Here is a 16,627-nt window from a genome sequence, read left to right as displayed (position 1 = left end):
TTCACACTTGGAGTAAAAAAGGGGGTGTTTTTAAGCCTCAAAACATCAGAAAGTATGGTGGTGGCAGTATCATGCTGTGGAGTTGTTTTAATGCAGGAGGAACTTGAGCATCACATTTAGTAGCATCATAAGGAAAGACCATTAAGCAGAAATATTAAAACAACATCTGAAGACCAGGTTCCAATAACTCCTGCCCTCCCCTTTTTTTTGTGTGTTTTTAAGATTTTTAAGAAGTATACCCAACCTTACGGACTGCCAAGAAAAATAAAAATAAAACTTAAATAAATCATTCTATTCATCTTTTAAAATTTACACTGGGCAACAACATGCTTCCAAAGAATTACAATCTTTTTTTAAAGAATCTATGTTTCTGACCTACTTCCTCCCGCCTGCTGTGTTGCTCCACCTTTGTTCTGGCAGAGTTGGTTTCACATTTATTCGTTGTCCAGTGTCAGAGGATGTCTAGTGTCAGAGGATTAAGACGGTGTGACTATTGTACATCTCCCTGATCGGATTTCAAGGCATTCTGCAAATCCTTCTGTAGGTGAGAAAATCTAAAATATACACATATAGTGATGAAAATTTTGTAGAATTGTTAAAACCTCAACAATACATTATGTTGCCTTTTTTAATTTCAGATTCCTATGAAAAGCACAGATTTGATCAGTTTCTTAGTAAAGCTGAAACAAACCAGTACAACTGGTTTATTACAAAATACAGGCACTTCTCTTGGCTGAGTATACGCTCCTGTGAGAATTGTTTTTCAGATTTAAGTACTTTTTAAAAACAGCAACCATTAAGCTGGGTTTTTTTTTTATTAAATCCACATTGATCAAAATTCTTTTGTTTATTTGTCTAATGTAATATTCTTAGATTAAATGTAATTTTTTACTAGCTCTAAGCAAAAATAATTAATTATAATAAGAAGAAATAAAGGTTTGAAAATATTAGTCTACATTTATCAGTTTCACTCGAAAGAAATACTGAAAAAAATTGAACTTCTCAACAAATTTAGATTCCTGCAGAAGAACCCGTTAATGGAGTTTACAGCTAACAAAGAGTAAAATCAAGTATATGTTTCTTACAAATATAATGGTGGAACATGTGTGTGAGTTGTTTTAGGTGTCATACTGAAAGAGCAATGGCCATATTGTAGCTCTGGAACCAATTCAATGTGGCAAACAAAAGCCTTTTTTAGTCTGGAGAAATGTTGGGAGTAGTCTGTAAACAGATGACAGTGTTTAAACAGGAGGCAACTTCTTTTTAATGTGGACTGGTACAAAAAGGTCAGCAATCTCTGGCTGCTTGGTTTCTTTTCAGGTGCATTCCTTTTTATTATCAGTAACCCTTATCACATTGTACATACATTGGGTAAAAGAGATGCTTTCTGCTCTGAACCAGTTTGAGAGACAAGATGGTGGCATGCTGACAAGATGCTGGTTTAATCTTATGTATCTCTAAACCTTTTTACATCATTGTACATTTCCTCAAGATATAACATGGGATATATATATATATATATATATATATATATATATATATATATATATATATATATATATATATATATATATATATGTGTGTGTGTGTGTGTGTGTGTGTGTGTGTGCACCAACCCACTTTAAATCAGTGTCTCATGTTCTGTTTTTGTCAGTCCGTCCTCTTACAAAGTAAGTATAAATGCTGCAGCAATGAGTATTTTTCAGGGAAGAAGTCAAGCATTACTTTTAAATGTTTCAACCCGACAGACAACTTTTCATGCATTCTTTTCTTCCCTCTTATCTTTGGAACTTGACAAGCTCGGTGTCACATTTTAGTTCCTCGCTTAAAGGCATCAGAACTGATGGAGACATCTGATATTTTACAGTTTTGCTATCACAATTTTTCTTTTACTTTTTTGACAGATAAAATGGAAAAAGGTGAAGGACCTCCTCCATATACTGCAGCTATTCCACAAATGTCAGTGCCGCCATATCCTGGTTCACCACTGGACTCCAGTGTGGCGCCCCAGCCTGCTGCTCCTCACTATCAGCAACCTGTTGCTCAGCAATACCCCCAACCTGTTGCCCAGCAGTATCAGCAACCTGCTGCTCAGCAGTATCAGCAACCTGTTGCTCAGCAATACCCCCAACCTGTTGCCCAGCAGTATCAGCAACCTGCTGATCAGAAATATCAGCAACCAGTTGCTCAGCAGTATCAGCAACATGTTGACCAGCAACATCAGCAACCAGTTGCTCAGCAGTATCAGCAACCTGCTCCTCATGGAAATATCCAGCTTGGTAAGAGATCAGAGGTCATCTTAAGTGTTATTTATTCTGCATTTCAATATAATTTCACCCCTTTCCTCCAATCTTTGTCTCTTTTCCAAATCTTGACCAGTTTATGCTTCATTCTGTTAACTCCCAAGGTCAATGTTTTTATACTTTTAGTTCAACAAACAGTTGTACAGCAAAATCAGGCCACTCAACCTGGTGAGTTACTTTCTCAGTTTATGTCTCATTGTTGAAAATGAGTCTAAAGTTTATATATATATATATATATATATATATATATATATATATATATATATATATATATATATATATATATATATATATATATATATATATATATATGTAAAGGAGCTCAAAAGTTAAAGTGTTATTGACAGCAAACCCTGTGGTGGTGCAAGCAAGACCAACTGAGGCTCCTGGAAACATGATGTGTCCATTTTGCAAGACCAAAGTTATGACCATAACTGAATACAAACTGGGCATGCTCACTTGGCTCATTGCTGGAGGACTGTTCATATTTGGGTGAGTAAAAAGTTCAAATATTGAACTACTCTTTGCCTAGCCAGTTTCATGTTTCATAAACAACGAGTTTGGTGAAGGTTGAACTGTGGTCAGATAAAGCATATTTTTTTCCCTCTGCTGCTGCCCTTGCAGCCACAGGATGACACTGATAGCTCAAATCGGGTCAGTTTGATGACTTTTATATAATAAAGGGAGAAAACAGAAAAAATAACAAATTAGTGAAGCCAAGTGTGCCAAACTAAGAGATTAAGAGAAATACAAATAAAGTCAGTAATTGACTCCCAGTTTGTTTAGCACTTTTCTGAAGTTGGTTTCTGTTTTGTATTTATGCTTGACTATAAATTATTTGCCAAAGTACTAAAAAGTTTATCATTGTTGCTGTTTAGTAGCAAACAAGGACACTGTCAGCTGTGGTTGTAACTGAGACAGGATGATGCCTGTCAGAGCAGGAGTGAGGTGGAAAAGAAAGAAATGGATGTGGAGGGAGAGGAGAAGGAGACAGAACAGCAGGAGAAACAGGAATCATTATCTGATTTTTGCACTACACGATAATGGAGAATACAGATAAAGACTCCACACTTTCAAATTAGTTAATGAGTTGAGTGGTTTTACTATTATTGGTCTATTTTTATATTTCTTATTCAGGATTTGGCCGTGCTGTTTGATCCCGTTCTTCGTGGGCGCTTGCAAGGATGTGCAGCATTCCTGCCCGCAGTGCAACAACGTTCTGCACGTCTACCGTCGCATGTGACCCACAGTGGTCAATCCTGCAGTTACTGAAAATGTTGCTGAACCTTTTAATTTTTTAATTATTCTGAAATGCATTAAAGCTTTGAGAAAAAACAACCATTGTTAAATTATAATGTGAAGTTATGGGTTAGGGTCTTCCTGCACTGTACAAAGTTCTTTTTGAGCCTATGAGCTGCACTGTAAAACTACAATCCCCAGAGTCTACAAGAATTGATGCTGTCGTGGAAATAACACTTTTGAACTTCCTAAAAAAAAATTATGGAGTGTTTTTATCAGTTCATCATTGGTAAATATATTTACATCGTGTGGCCGACATATCACACTTTATAGTCCAAAAATAGGCTCTGCCTTTGTCAAGCTAACTAAAGACTCTTGCCTTGGGTGTTTTTGTTTAAAGATAATATTGTTCATCATCTCATGAGAAATTGTGTTTCTTTAAGTAAAAGAGACAAAACTGTGACAGCCCAAAAATACAGTTTACCTGGAAAGACCTGTCTGTGTGTGTGTGTGTGTGTGGGGGGTGTGTGTGTGTGTGTGTGTGTGTGTGTGTGTGTGTGTGTGTGTGTGTGTGTGCATGTGTGTGCATGTGTGTGCGTGTGTGGGCATGTATTTGATACATTGTTGGGTCTATTTTACCAAAAACCTACTACATTACTTTATGACTAAATGTGATGACATAATAAACATAATAACATTTTATACATTCCTCATAGAGCTTTAAGCTGAAATTTTCTGAGCACACACTGACATGCATTCTTTTGAAAAATGATCAAATACCCAGTCAATTGTTGTGGCATGACTGGCAGACCTTACATGCATTCTGTTATGTGATTAAAAAAAAGAGAGAGATTAATATGGAGCCTCATGAGGTACAGGTCTACATATTGTCACTCGAAGGAGACAGGTTTGATTAATTTAGATGTAAAAGTGAAGCATACAAGATTGCCACCAGGTTGAAACAAATACATATATTGTCATCAGTGATCAGTGTAGAGTTTTTGTTTTAGTAGTACCAAACTACAGTTTACTTCATGTCAGCAACACTTTAGAGTAAAAGAAAAAAAAAGTGAAAATGAATAGTGGGATGTTTTTTCAGACATCTAAAATTTTACATTATGGCTGGATGTCACCATCAAGTGGCCAGATGCAAGCATTACATCCACTCTCTGTGTTCAGAATACGTGGGTCCTCTGTTTCCAAAGAAAATGATTATATGAAAAAAAGTGTGTGTTTTTTTTTTTATTGCACTCGGGTCAGTATTGCACTGAGCCAAGTGCAATACTTCTGCACTCGGCTCAGGAGTGCAGATGTATTGGATATAAGGAGAATGCAAAATTTCATGCACTTGAAGACTACTTCAGAAATCTGCTAATTTTATGTTTATTCACCTCCAATGAAGACAAAGGTTTAATGCTTTGAAAAAAGAAAAGTGCTATTGTCAACCCATTCCTAAGTTGAAAATAAAGCACTTTCAAAACATTTTTTTTATTGTTATTTTTATTGAACTTCCAAAATGCTACATAAGATGTTTTGACTTGACAAGAGTACAAATTCAAGATATCAATAAAGTCATTCTGGCGAGTCAAAATGTTAATACATATCTCACATAGAAAATATGTCTAATTAAAGATCTCCCTTGGAAATATCCCATAAGGGTTTTGGACGAGAAAAACGTATAATTTCAGATATTTAAAATTTAGTTTTGCATAGTCATTAGTCATTTGACAAGTCAAATAAACAACTATCTAAAAATAAAATTTAGATATAATTAGAGATATCTTCATTTACTGATACATCTAGTCAGGGACGCCGTATTGCTGGGTTTCAGATGACATAGCTCTGACGTCATCCAACGCAGATGGAGGGCAAGAAGTAAATGCAGCCCGTTTACTTCTGTTGATCCAGCATCAAAATGCCTAAAGTCTGTGTCCTCTATGGCTGTTCCAACCTTTCTAATAGAGAAAGATTAACGTTATTTTCGTGTTTCCAAGGTAGTTGGTCACAAGGGAGTTAATTTTAAAAAAAACTTACAGAAAAAAGGGGAGAAAAGTGGATCAACAATCTATGGCTAAAAACAGGCGGTGTAAAAACTAACAATGCCAGAGTTTGCAGCGCCACTTTCTAACAGGTTACAATCGCGTCGTTTAAATTGTATTTTCAGATATTTTATTGGACAGTTACTAAGAAGGATGAGCATTCATATGAAAGGTAAGATATATTATTTTTATGCTCTAGCTTGATATTCCCCAGAGTGCTAATGTTGTTAGCAGCTAGCTCAGTGCCGAGTCACGGACTGAAAATCTAATGTTTATTCAGTTGGACTTTCATGTTAAAAAATAGCTAAATAAATTAAATATAACCTACCCAGCCATACAGTCGCTGTGAGCTGTGACTATTCTGTGTTAGGGATCTGTTGATTGCAGTGAATAGTTGACCAACGTTGGACCAGCGTCCTACAACTCAACATTAACATACAACTTCAGCGTGAATTTGTGTTTACAGAAGATAATTACATTACTTTGGAGGAGATACAAGCACATACTTGGATAGAAATAACATGGGTTAGGTTGTTGTTAGCAATAGCATTGTTATCATCGATTAATTACTTAAAATAGCACAACTCACTACTCACCCAGCAGAAACAAGTCGACAGTCATTTAATACATCGCCTGATCCTAAATGGTTGGCCCAACCGGAAACTAAACATTGTATTCTCCAGGCTTTTGAAAGCTTTCTTCTGGCTCATCATATAATAGCGGTTCTCAAAGTGGGTGGTACCGCCCCCCAGGGGGCGTTCAGAGGACGGCAGGGGCGGACATTTTTACAAAAGGGGGGCGCTGGGATTCCTTTGGGGGGCGTTTGGTCGAAGGTAAACTTTACACCTTAAATGTACAACAATACCAGTTTAGACTTTGAGCAACTTTTTAAAACTGTATTGTGTAACAATAAATCATGCTTGGCTGCAACGGTAACGATGGCAGCTCTTCTTCTATTCAGTGTTTGTTAGCTTCTGTTAGCTTCTTGGCGCAGCTCCGTTCTCCTGCTACTGGTAGCTTCACCGCATCAGTTCAGCGTTACACCGGCTGATGACGTTGCTGTGATTCACTTTGTCTGGTATTTTTGCACATATGTTTTGGCAGTTCTGCGATCATGTTAAGCAGCAACTTATATTAAAAAGTCCTTTATTTCTGTTTGAAAGCTGCCCGCTTCCATGGAAGGAAGCAGAAAATCACTCTTATAAACATGTAATTACTAAAATCACGATACCCTCACTTTGTATCCCTCTGAAAAATTAACCCATTTAAATAAAGAAATCCCTCCATGGGTGATGCCTTAATAGAAGGCGTTCATTTTATAGCGTTAACACTGGTGCTGTAAGTGGTCCAGTATGAAACGGGTGTGATAGAACAATGGTACCACAGCGCTTTAAAATTTCAATAGTCAGAATATCGAAATTGTTTCCGTTGTTTTAAAAGGTTTATGTCAGTCTGCCTTTCCCCCATCGATACGCCCTGCACCTTAGGGGGTTTCATTTTTTTTTTAAAAAAGACGCGCACATTGCGCAAAACTCTAAAACAGGAGAAGCGGGACATAAAACGGATCGACAAACTAGATGTGAATTATGGTATAAAAACAGAGAATCCATCGCTGAACAGTGAAAAATAAACACATGATGTGAACACATGAAATACCGTTTCCCCTGTTTTAAAGTTTGGGAATGGTATCTGATGGCCATAAATCTCCCATCAGATACTGTTCCCCCTGTTTTAAAGTGGGGGAGCGTCTATGTTTTCGCATCCACCTGAATAATGTGTAGTTGCGCCATTGGCTGTAAATCCGTGGTTGCACCAAGAGCTGCCGGTCATCATGATTGATGGCTGCTATCCATCGCTCCATCTTTCCTCATTAAAATACAATGACAAGCTTTGTTTTGGCCCTTGTCTGTTTGTGCAGCCGACCGCGCAGCACCTTGTGACCATTTTACTGTGAAATCAACTAAATATTAGGCTACCACATGTACGTATTTTGACAGGCTTTATACATGAGAGCATAGGTTTGGACATCCATCGTGGTGGAGACAGTGACGTCACATGCAAAGGATCATAGTCTTTTTTTTTTTATTTTTATTTTTTTACTTGTGTTTATTTAATTGCCTAGCGGCCCCCTGGCGCCGCCACTACTATGCTGCCAAGAAAAGCAATAACATCAGGTTTTCAAAAGGAGAGAGAAAAAAAAGACAAGTGTCAATTTGTAGACCAGATTTTCTCCAAGAGAAAATTGGAGGCATGTAATGATACTGTGAGACTATTAACCATTTAGCGTAGTTAGCTTAGCTACAGACTGCTGTTTGCCTCCATTTCACTAGCATTAAATGAACGAAGAAAAAAAAAAAGTCTAATCAACCTGAGTGTAAAGTCAGAAGTTTTGAAGCAGCCACTAGAGGTTTAAAATAATATGTATTGTTTACGTTGGCTCAGAGACTGTCAATGGACTTGGATCATGTTAAATTTTTTGAAGGTCCCATCTAAACTCTAATAGTGACATTTTTGACAGTTTTAGTTCTGGAAAAAAAACAAAGTTTCACTTTCTGTTTCTTGTTTCTTTTAATTATTATTATTATTATTTATTTATTTTATCACTTCAAATTGTTTAACAGTTGTGGATAGTCTGTTTAGGTTTAAATGTCTTTTTCAATAAATTACTTTCTTTGTCTCTTGCTCCTGTTTCTTCCTGTTGCATTTTTAAGTTCAACCGGCATCCAGCAGATGTTTTGTTGAAGTTTTTAACGAAGTTATGTTTCCCACCTACTTCTGCCTACCTTCTATCTTGCTCCACCTACAAACACAGTGAAACAAACACAGTTTGTTTCGCATCTATTCATTACCAAATGACAGATAAATAAGTCGCTCTGGTCGTCGTGCGTCCTCCTTACTACTTTTCAAGACATTCAACAAATCCATCTGCAGGTAAGAAAATCTAAAACATACAGATTAAGGATTAAATGAACTGTAGTATCATTAATATACCTCAATAATCTTGTGTTTTGCCTTCTTAATTTAAAAATACCTCTAGTATCTTTCTATCAAGAATTTATTATATATACAGATACATCTCAGTAAATTAGAGTATATATTCTGCTGATTTATTTTTCAAATTAAAAGTATCTCTGAAGATAATCTTTAAGCAGCTATTATACGTACTGATCATCGTGTATAACAGTTTCCCTTGAATTGAGATACAGACGCTATTTAACTTTTCAGTGACATTCAAATCCATTGAGATACATCTGTATATGCAGTTTTGCATGTCATCACTTAACATAAAGCAAAAGCAAGTATGTGTTTCTTGCAACATGATGCTATAATCCTGGCGTATGTGTCTCAGTCATTTTATGTCATTTTGAAAGAGCAATGGCCAGGAATTTGCTCTACAAATTAACAAATTCTATGTGGCAAAAAAGCTTTTCAGCCTGGAAAAGCATTTGTAGTAGTTTTACAACAGATCACAAAGTATAAACAGGAGGTCTTATAAAAATAGGCTGACAGGTTCAACAAGATCCACAATCTTGGACTGCTTTGGAATTTTTTCTCGTTTGCATTCCTTTTTATTATTAGTACTCATCACAATGTGATGAATGCACATTTCATTGCATTCACACATTGTAATGAAACTGGCTCATTGCTTTACGTGTTGGCAGCAGCTTTTAACTCTTTCACAATAGTCAGAGTGTAATTCCAGGATATTTCGGGGTAAAACAGATGCTTTGTGCTCAGCCAAAACACCTCGAGAGGCGAGATGCTGAGGCTGTGGATGTGCAGCAGCAAGGTGGTCGTTTCAGCTGGGTAATTCTAACCCTGCTTCTTGAACACTCTTTTGCAAAATCAGAACATCTAAACCTGGATTCACTCTGCATGCATCTCTGCTCCAAGGCATTCCTGATCACCACTATTTACACTACAGGCAGCTCTGTGCAGCTGCGAACCCCAGGAGTGCTCCAAGAAGCATGTGTGAAAAAAGGGAGATCGCACAATGAAGCTAGTGAGAAGATGAATGTGTTGTCATATAAAATATTGTAGTACTCACCTTCAAAAAATTTGCTCTTTCACTTTCACTTTTCTGCCTTGGTTGAAGATCCTGTGGTGACTTGAGCAAGAGAACTGACCAAACATTTCTTGTTTAGGTCAGTTAGAATTACTAAAATTATTTCTGTTTGCTATAAATGCCACTATAATGAGAGAAAATGCAACTGGCGCGCTCCAGTCCATCTTTTCTTTTCTTTTCTCTTTTTTTTGTGTTTTTTTTAGAAAACAGCTTGTAAAGTTTCTCCACAAACCTGCTTAGCAACTTGTCAGTTTTGACAGACTATTGTTGACCCACTTCCTGGAATTGACTGTCAGCAGGTAGGCAACATGCGGGAAGGTGTGCTCTTATAAGCTGGCTTTTGTCTTTCTCATCAGGCTGGAAATATATGTTTTAGTACATTTTCAGCTGTTGTCCATTTTACCAACAAGAATGTGAGCTTCTGACTTGTGAGCCTTTGTCTTGGAGTCGACTGTAAACCATTGGAGAGACACAGAGGCCATAACTTGATTTTGGCGACACCACAAGCATTATTTCCCCTGAAAGACAATTTTTGTTTAGCATGTTCAGCTCAACTTGTTAGCTCATCAGGTCTTTCACAATGAACATATACTCATCTTTCTAAAAAGTGGTGAAATAGTCGTCACCATTTCTAGTCAGTAAATCTACTACTGTAAAACTATTTGCCCTTTTTATTCTCCTCTTGTTTTTCTTTTGGTTTCAAATTCTTTCGTTTCTTTGTCGTCAAAATCAGGTTGGCCTCTTTTCTTCTCCCTGTGACACTCATTGCTGCAAGTTCTCCATTCATTCACATTGTGAATCCACCTCTAATGTGCCAGAAAATGTTAAACATGTTTAAATGGATATCTGTAGACCTCGTCTCATCAGGGTTGTTGTTTTTATAGCTCCACAAGTTTAAGAACAGCACAATGAAAGCATGAAAACAATAAAATAGAAGTGTGAAATAAACATCATCAAAAATAACAATTAATAGGAATAATAATGGTTTTTCACCTTCCCTCGTGTTTAAATAGATGTGTTGAGGCCTCATATAAATGCCTCATGAGGCTTTTCTGAGTCAGAGCGAAAGAATACCCCTAACATCACTTCCTTTACAGAATTTGTGCTCATGAGCAAAACAATACTTTTGCTCAGTCTCTTCCTTGTTGTTGAATCAACACTTACCCTCTTACTGTTTCATGTTTTTTGAGGACAAAGTCTTGTTTCAGTCAAATCTACCACCCTGTACCCCGGTACTTTGACAGCTAATTCGCCATTATTGCATTTTCTCTGAGTCTTTTGCCTGCTGGCCCTCAGCATCCTTCAAATTCTGTATCTGGTTTCCCTTAATATCAGCCTTCTGCCTGCTCTTTGTCTTTTTAAACCCTGCCATATCGCTCAGTTTGATTTCAGAAGAGGCTGATGACATTTTTATTACATCAACATTAGTTTCGTCTTTCCATATTTAAAATGACTAGTTGACTCATTGTGAACTGAGGGCAGCCAGCAGTAAAACATTCAGGATTGCCAGATATACAATGACATATAGATGGAAACAATTTTTTGGAACTGCTTTGACGAAAAATATCATAAAAATAAAAATCCGAGTATATAAAATGTTAAAATGTGATTAAATGCATAGTATATTTGTCTGCCATTTCATTCTTCTTTCGTGCTTAGATGCAGGAATTTGGTAAACAGGTTTGTCAGGTTCCATGTTGACGTAAATTTCCTTCATCACTCGATGCTCACCTCTGACTTTTAACAATGATGATAAAATCTTCTACAGTAGTTGAACTGTGAAAACTGGAAAGGAGGTATGTTGTTTGATGTTCAAAACATGCAGGAAACTTTTTTAGAGATAGCAGCAAGATGAAGAAACTCACAAGTGTTTCAGTGTTATTTTCTGAAATATCTCACACAACATAAGATTCCTGAAGGTTTCAGTAGCTTCATAAGTTTCTATTTGCTGATTTGGTTCTGTATTCGTTCTTTTTCCTTCTGCTTGGTTTATCCTGCTCACAACTTTGTGGTTTTTTACATGATACCCTAATTAAAACAGTTCTAAGTTTACGTTTTAGCTTTAAATAAATTTATGGACATGGAAAATTTGAAAACAATTTCAAGGGGAACATTACTTTTACAACACTATGCAGGGAACAATGTGTTTTATTTGTCATGGTGGATGATGGTGGTGGCAAATGCAGAAGCGGGAAGGCGTGGAGTAGATGATGAAAAAGATTTAATGAAAACAAATGATGAAGACTAAAACTACAAAGTGACAGGTGTCCAGGGCAGCAACATAAATCAAAACTCCAAGGAAGAAACCAGCAAGAAGACATGAAGAGAGTACGGAGAAACCAGGAAAGTACTGAAAGGAACCAGCAAGGAGTGACTGACAGAGAGGAGCTTAGATACTGGAGGAAGGTTGATTGCTGAAACAAAGAACCGGGTTGATTGACAAACCTATCGCAAGTGTGAGGGGAGAAAGGTAGACTGTGGAGAGGGAGAGAGAGGCACAGGGGGTGAGGGGTTGCCAGTCCATCGCAGGGCAACACAGGGTCAGGACAGGACAAACAACTATGCATACACACTCACACCTAGGGACAATTTAGAGAAACCAATTAACCTGACAGTCATGTTTTTGGACTGTGGGAGGAAACCGGAGTACCTGGAGAAAACCCATGCATGCACACTGAATGCATAAAGACTGGGAATTGAACCTAAAACCTTCCTTTCATACCAAATGTGCCACAGGTCCAAAACAAGACTAAACTAATCAAAATAAGAAATAACACAGAATAGTGATGAAACTAAAATAACTAATAAAGGACTGAACCAAGGTCAAACAAAACATAGCTGATCTGGAATTAAGGAACACAGAAACAAACAAAACTCAACTAAACAACCCGAAAGTCGAAAGAGTAAAATAATTCCATGTTTTTTATGAATGTATTTTTACATTAAAAAATCCAGTCTAAACCTTGCCACAAAGGAGATTTCTGGATATTGTGTCCGGCTTTTTAAACATCTGGTTACAGGGTACCAGATGTTACCCCTCCCTGATAGGTCAAAGGTCACCTCTCACAAAAGTTTGATTGAAGGGTGTTTATTTACTTTTTCATTACTTTTAAATGTTTTAATCTGACAGAAAACTTATCATGCAGTCTTTTCTTCCGTCTTCTTGTCTTTGGCACTTGACAAGCTTGGTGTCACATTTTGGTTCCTCACTAAAAGTCATCGTGACATTTTGCAGCTTTAATATTAGGTTTTTTTTTTTTTTTTCATTTTTGACAGATGAAATGGAAAAAGGTGAAGGACCTCCTCCAGACACTGCAGATATTCCAGAGATCCCATATATTCCAGATATCCCAGATATTCCATATATTCAAGATATCCCAGATATTACAAAAATTCCAGACATTGCAGATATCCCAGCGCCGCCATATCCTGGTCCGCCATTAGACTCAAGTGTGATTATCAATCAGCCTACACCTGTTGATCAGCCAGTGACCCAGCCTGACGCTCAGCATTATCAGCAACCTGCTGACCAGAAAAATCTCCAGTCTGTTGCTCCACAGAATCAACAACCCATTGACCAGCAGTGTCCTCAGCCTGTTCCTCAGCAGTATCAGAAACCTGTTGATCAGCAATATCCACAGCCCGGTGTCCAGCAGTATCAACAACCTGTTGATCAGCAATATCCCCAGCCCGGTGTCCAGCAGTATCAACAACCTGTTGATCAGCAATATCCCCAGCCCGGTGTCCAGCAGTATCAACAACCTGTTGATCAACAATATCCCCAGCCCGGTGTCCAGCAGTATCAACAACCTGTTGATCAACAATATCCCCAGCCCGGTGTCCAGCAGTATCAACAACCTGTTGATCAACAATATCCCCAGCCCGGTGTCCAGCAGTATCAACAACCTGTTGATCAACAATATCCCCAGCCCGGTGTCCAGCAGTATCAGCAACCTTATGACCAGCAATATCTCCAGCCTGTCGTTCAGCAGTATCAGCAATATCCCCAGCCTGTTGTTCAGCAGTATCAACAACCGGTTAATCAGCCAGATGGCCAGCCTGGTAAGAGATCAGAGGTCATCTTTGGTATTATTTATTCTGCATTTCAATATAATTTCACCCCTTTTCCTTCAAACTTTGTATCTTTTCCTATATAAGCTGAAATCTTGACCAGTCTATGCTTCATTCAGTTAACTCCATGTTCAATGTTTTTATACTTCTAGCTCAACAAACAGTTGTACAGCAAAATCAGGCCACTCAACCTGGTGAGTTACTTTCTCAGTTTGTGTCTTTTCATTGACAATGAGTCTAAAGTCTAAGAATGTATAGTAGAACACACAAGTTAGTGGTGAGTTTTTAACAAAGTGTTATTGACAGCTGTGGTGGTGGTGCAAGTGAAACCAACTGAGGCTCCTGGAAACATGTTGTGTCCACACTGTAAGACCACCGTTGTGACCACAACCGAATACAAATTGGGCATGCTCACTTGGATCATTGTTGGATCACTGTTTTTTATTGGGTGAGTAAAAAGTTGAAGTATTGAAGTATTCTTTGCTAACTGACCGGTTTAGCAGTGTTGCCGCCCTTGCAGCCGCAGGAGGACAGTGTTAACTCAAAATACAAATAAAGTCAGTGTCAGGAGTTGAAATTAGCACCCGCCACTGGCCAAATGAGGGGAAAGCATTAAGTGTAAATTGGAGCAACGCGGCGGCCACTGTGGCGGGTTGACATTTTGAACAGAAAAAAAAAAAGCTGCATTCAGTTTGAACTTCTGTCCAGAGGAGGACTGACCGTCTGAAATACAGTCTGATGCACATACTGTCCATATCTGGCGGCCCTACGCTGTCATAATAATAATTAAAAAAAACTATATTCAATACAGTTTTTATCGACCGCGACAGCACATTGGTTGATTTTATTGACGGACATTGGGCTTATCCAATGAAATCCCTCACTCCTCCTTGGCCCGCCCCTCCCCTCCGAAGTTATAAAAAGTGAGCGGATACGAGACGGAGCGGGTCAGCAAAACTACGACAACAAAAGCTAAAAGGCACATAAAACTATTAAGAAAAATGTGACAAACTAACCGATAAGTTTACCACACAAACTTCACCCGCTGGAGCAGAATAGGTAGCGGAGAAGGAGGGGAAATTAGCGATTCAGGGGACTCATTATCGTCGGAGGAGTATGATGAGAGCGACGTGACCAGGGTCAGATCGAGGAAGAGTTCAGGTCAGCTGCTACCTGGTAAGAAGGAGTGAAAACGGGCGCGGAGCTATAGGGAGCTGGGGCAAACTTATTGTCAGTAAATCAGATTTCATAGAGTTAAGAATGAATCTTTATATAATTTGCGTGTACCGGTGAGGTTAGTAAGTGAAAAAATGTTCTGACCATGTTCGGACCATTATGCGATTGCTTTTTTCACCACATGAGAATGTAGAGTACAGATAAAGACTGAACAATTTCAAAACAGTTAACTTTTTATGAGTCGGGTGGTCTTACTATTATCGTTCTGTCTTTTTTTTTATTATATTCCTTGTCCAGGTGTTGGCCTTGCTGTTTGATCCCGTTCTTCGTGGGCGCTTGCAAGGATGTGCAGCATTCCTGCCCGCAGTGCAACAACGTTCTGCACGTCTACCGTCGCATGTGACCCGCAGTGAACCACAGTTACTGAAAGTTTTTGCTGAACCTCCTTTAAAAGTGGACTGTAAAATAAACATGTTTATTAGGTTTCCCTGAAATCTTTTAACAAACTATTGATATTTTACTCTTTATGGTGTCTCATTGTTAACAGATTATTTTTTTCAACATTTTTAACTTAAGATTGGAAGAAAGTTTTCCCCTCATTGTGTCCTAAAGAAAAGCTTGGCTCATCCAAGTTGGTTTTAATGACTTTGACATATAAAGGATATACAAATATTTTTTAAACATTACTTAATGTTTTAAAGTAATGTAAAAAATATTTAAAACACATCTTGATGAAGGTCAACATAATTCTACATTTTTACTAACCCCTTAAATATTTTAAAAATCATTCTGTAATCGTTCAGCATTAGAGTATATCTTGTTCTGCTACCATTTCCTTAACAATTATTACTCTAATTATTACTCAGTGATTAACTTGGATACTAACCATTGACGTACGAATGTGGTTCTGGTTGCAAAAGTAGATTTCTCTTACTTTAAATGGTGCAACATTTGATTATTGTTGTAATGAATCATGAATCAGAACATAATATCTACAAAAATATCCTTCAAAATATCTGAAATGTTTCATTTGTCTGTTCATTGAAGTTTTCTTGCACTGTACAAAGTTCTTTCATTGAGAGTTGCTTGTATTTGGTACATTGTTGGGCCTATTTTTACAACAACAAAAAAAATGCTACATTCTTTTATCTAACATTTTACAATATGGCTGACTGTCACCATCAAGTGGCCAGATGCAAGTATTACACCCATTCTTTTTGTGTTTAGAACACGTGGGTCCTCTGAAAATGAATATATTGAAAAGAACACTAAATAAAAGGAAGGTTAGTGATCACAAAACATGGGAAGTTGTATTATCAATCACATTGATCAGGACCGACAAAACAGAGTTAGAAGATGTTAAAAGAGAAAAAAGAAACTGCTAGTTAGAAGTCTGACTTTGCAATAATATGTAGGGTTTTACTTTGGGCTTGAACCATGCTGAATTTTCAAAGGCACACTTTCAGTTCTGTTTTCTAACTCATTTCTATCCTAATTGGCCTAATCCTTAAATCATTTGTATGACGCCTGATTAAGTGCATAAGTCTTTAAATAAATTGTCTTTTATTGATTTTTGTCTCCTTGTCCTGTTTTTTTTAATTTTTTTAATTGCATCCAACATGTTGTAACAAGGTTAAAATGTGTCTGATTATTTTGCCACTCTAAAAAATGTGTTCAAGATTGCTTCTCACCATACAAATTACCAAGAAAAACCAAAAGGTAAACTAAGAGTC

The 16,627-nt window shown here is 37.5% G+C and overlaps 2 protein-coding genes across 2 annotated transcripts; both read left to right on the top strand.

Moving 5' to 3' along the window:
- Nucleotides 1-467: 467 nt before the first annotated feature.
- Nucleotides 468-4,959, top strand: LOC108166155 (uncharacterized). The gene is made up of 5 exons (XM_081609982.1): nt 468-544; nt 1,905-2,279; nt 2,430-2,471; nt 2,651-2,795; nt 3,441-4,959. The coding sequence occupies exons 2-5, from the start codon at nt 1,910-1,912 to the stop codon at nt 3,544-3,546; spliced, it is 663 nt and encodes a 220-aa protein (XP_081466108.1). The 5' UTR covers nt 468-544; nt 1,905-1,909; the 3' UTR covers nt 3,547-4,959.
- Nucleotides 4,960-8,230: 3,271 nt separating this feature from the next.
- On the top strand, nt 8,231-16,464 carry LOC108165650 (uncharacterized). Its single transcript, XM_081606015.1, has 5 exons — nt 8,231-8,512; nt 12,924-13,709; nt 13,871-13,912; nt 14,025-14,166; nt 15,192-16,464. Exons 2-5 carry the CDS (start codon nt 12,929-12,931, stop codon nt 15,295-15,297), a joined length of 1,071 nt encoding a protein of 356 aa, XP_081462141.1. The 5' UTR covers nt 8,231-8,512; nt 12,924-12,928; the 3' UTR covers nt 15,298-16,464.
- Nucleotides 16,465-16,627: the final 163 nt, after the last annotated feature.

The sequence above is a fragment of the Poecilia reticulata genome, chromosome 1 (assembly GCF_904066995.2).
Source record: "Poecilia reticulata chromosome 1, P_reticulata-male-v2, whole genome shotgun sequence".
Taxonomy (NCBI): domain Eukaryota; kingdom Metazoa; phylum Chordata; class Actinopteri; order Cyprinodontiformes; family Poeciliidae; genus Poecilia; species Poecilia reticulata.
Note: the sequence above shows the minus strand (reverse complement) of the source record. Positions and strands in the feature narration are given on the sequence as shown.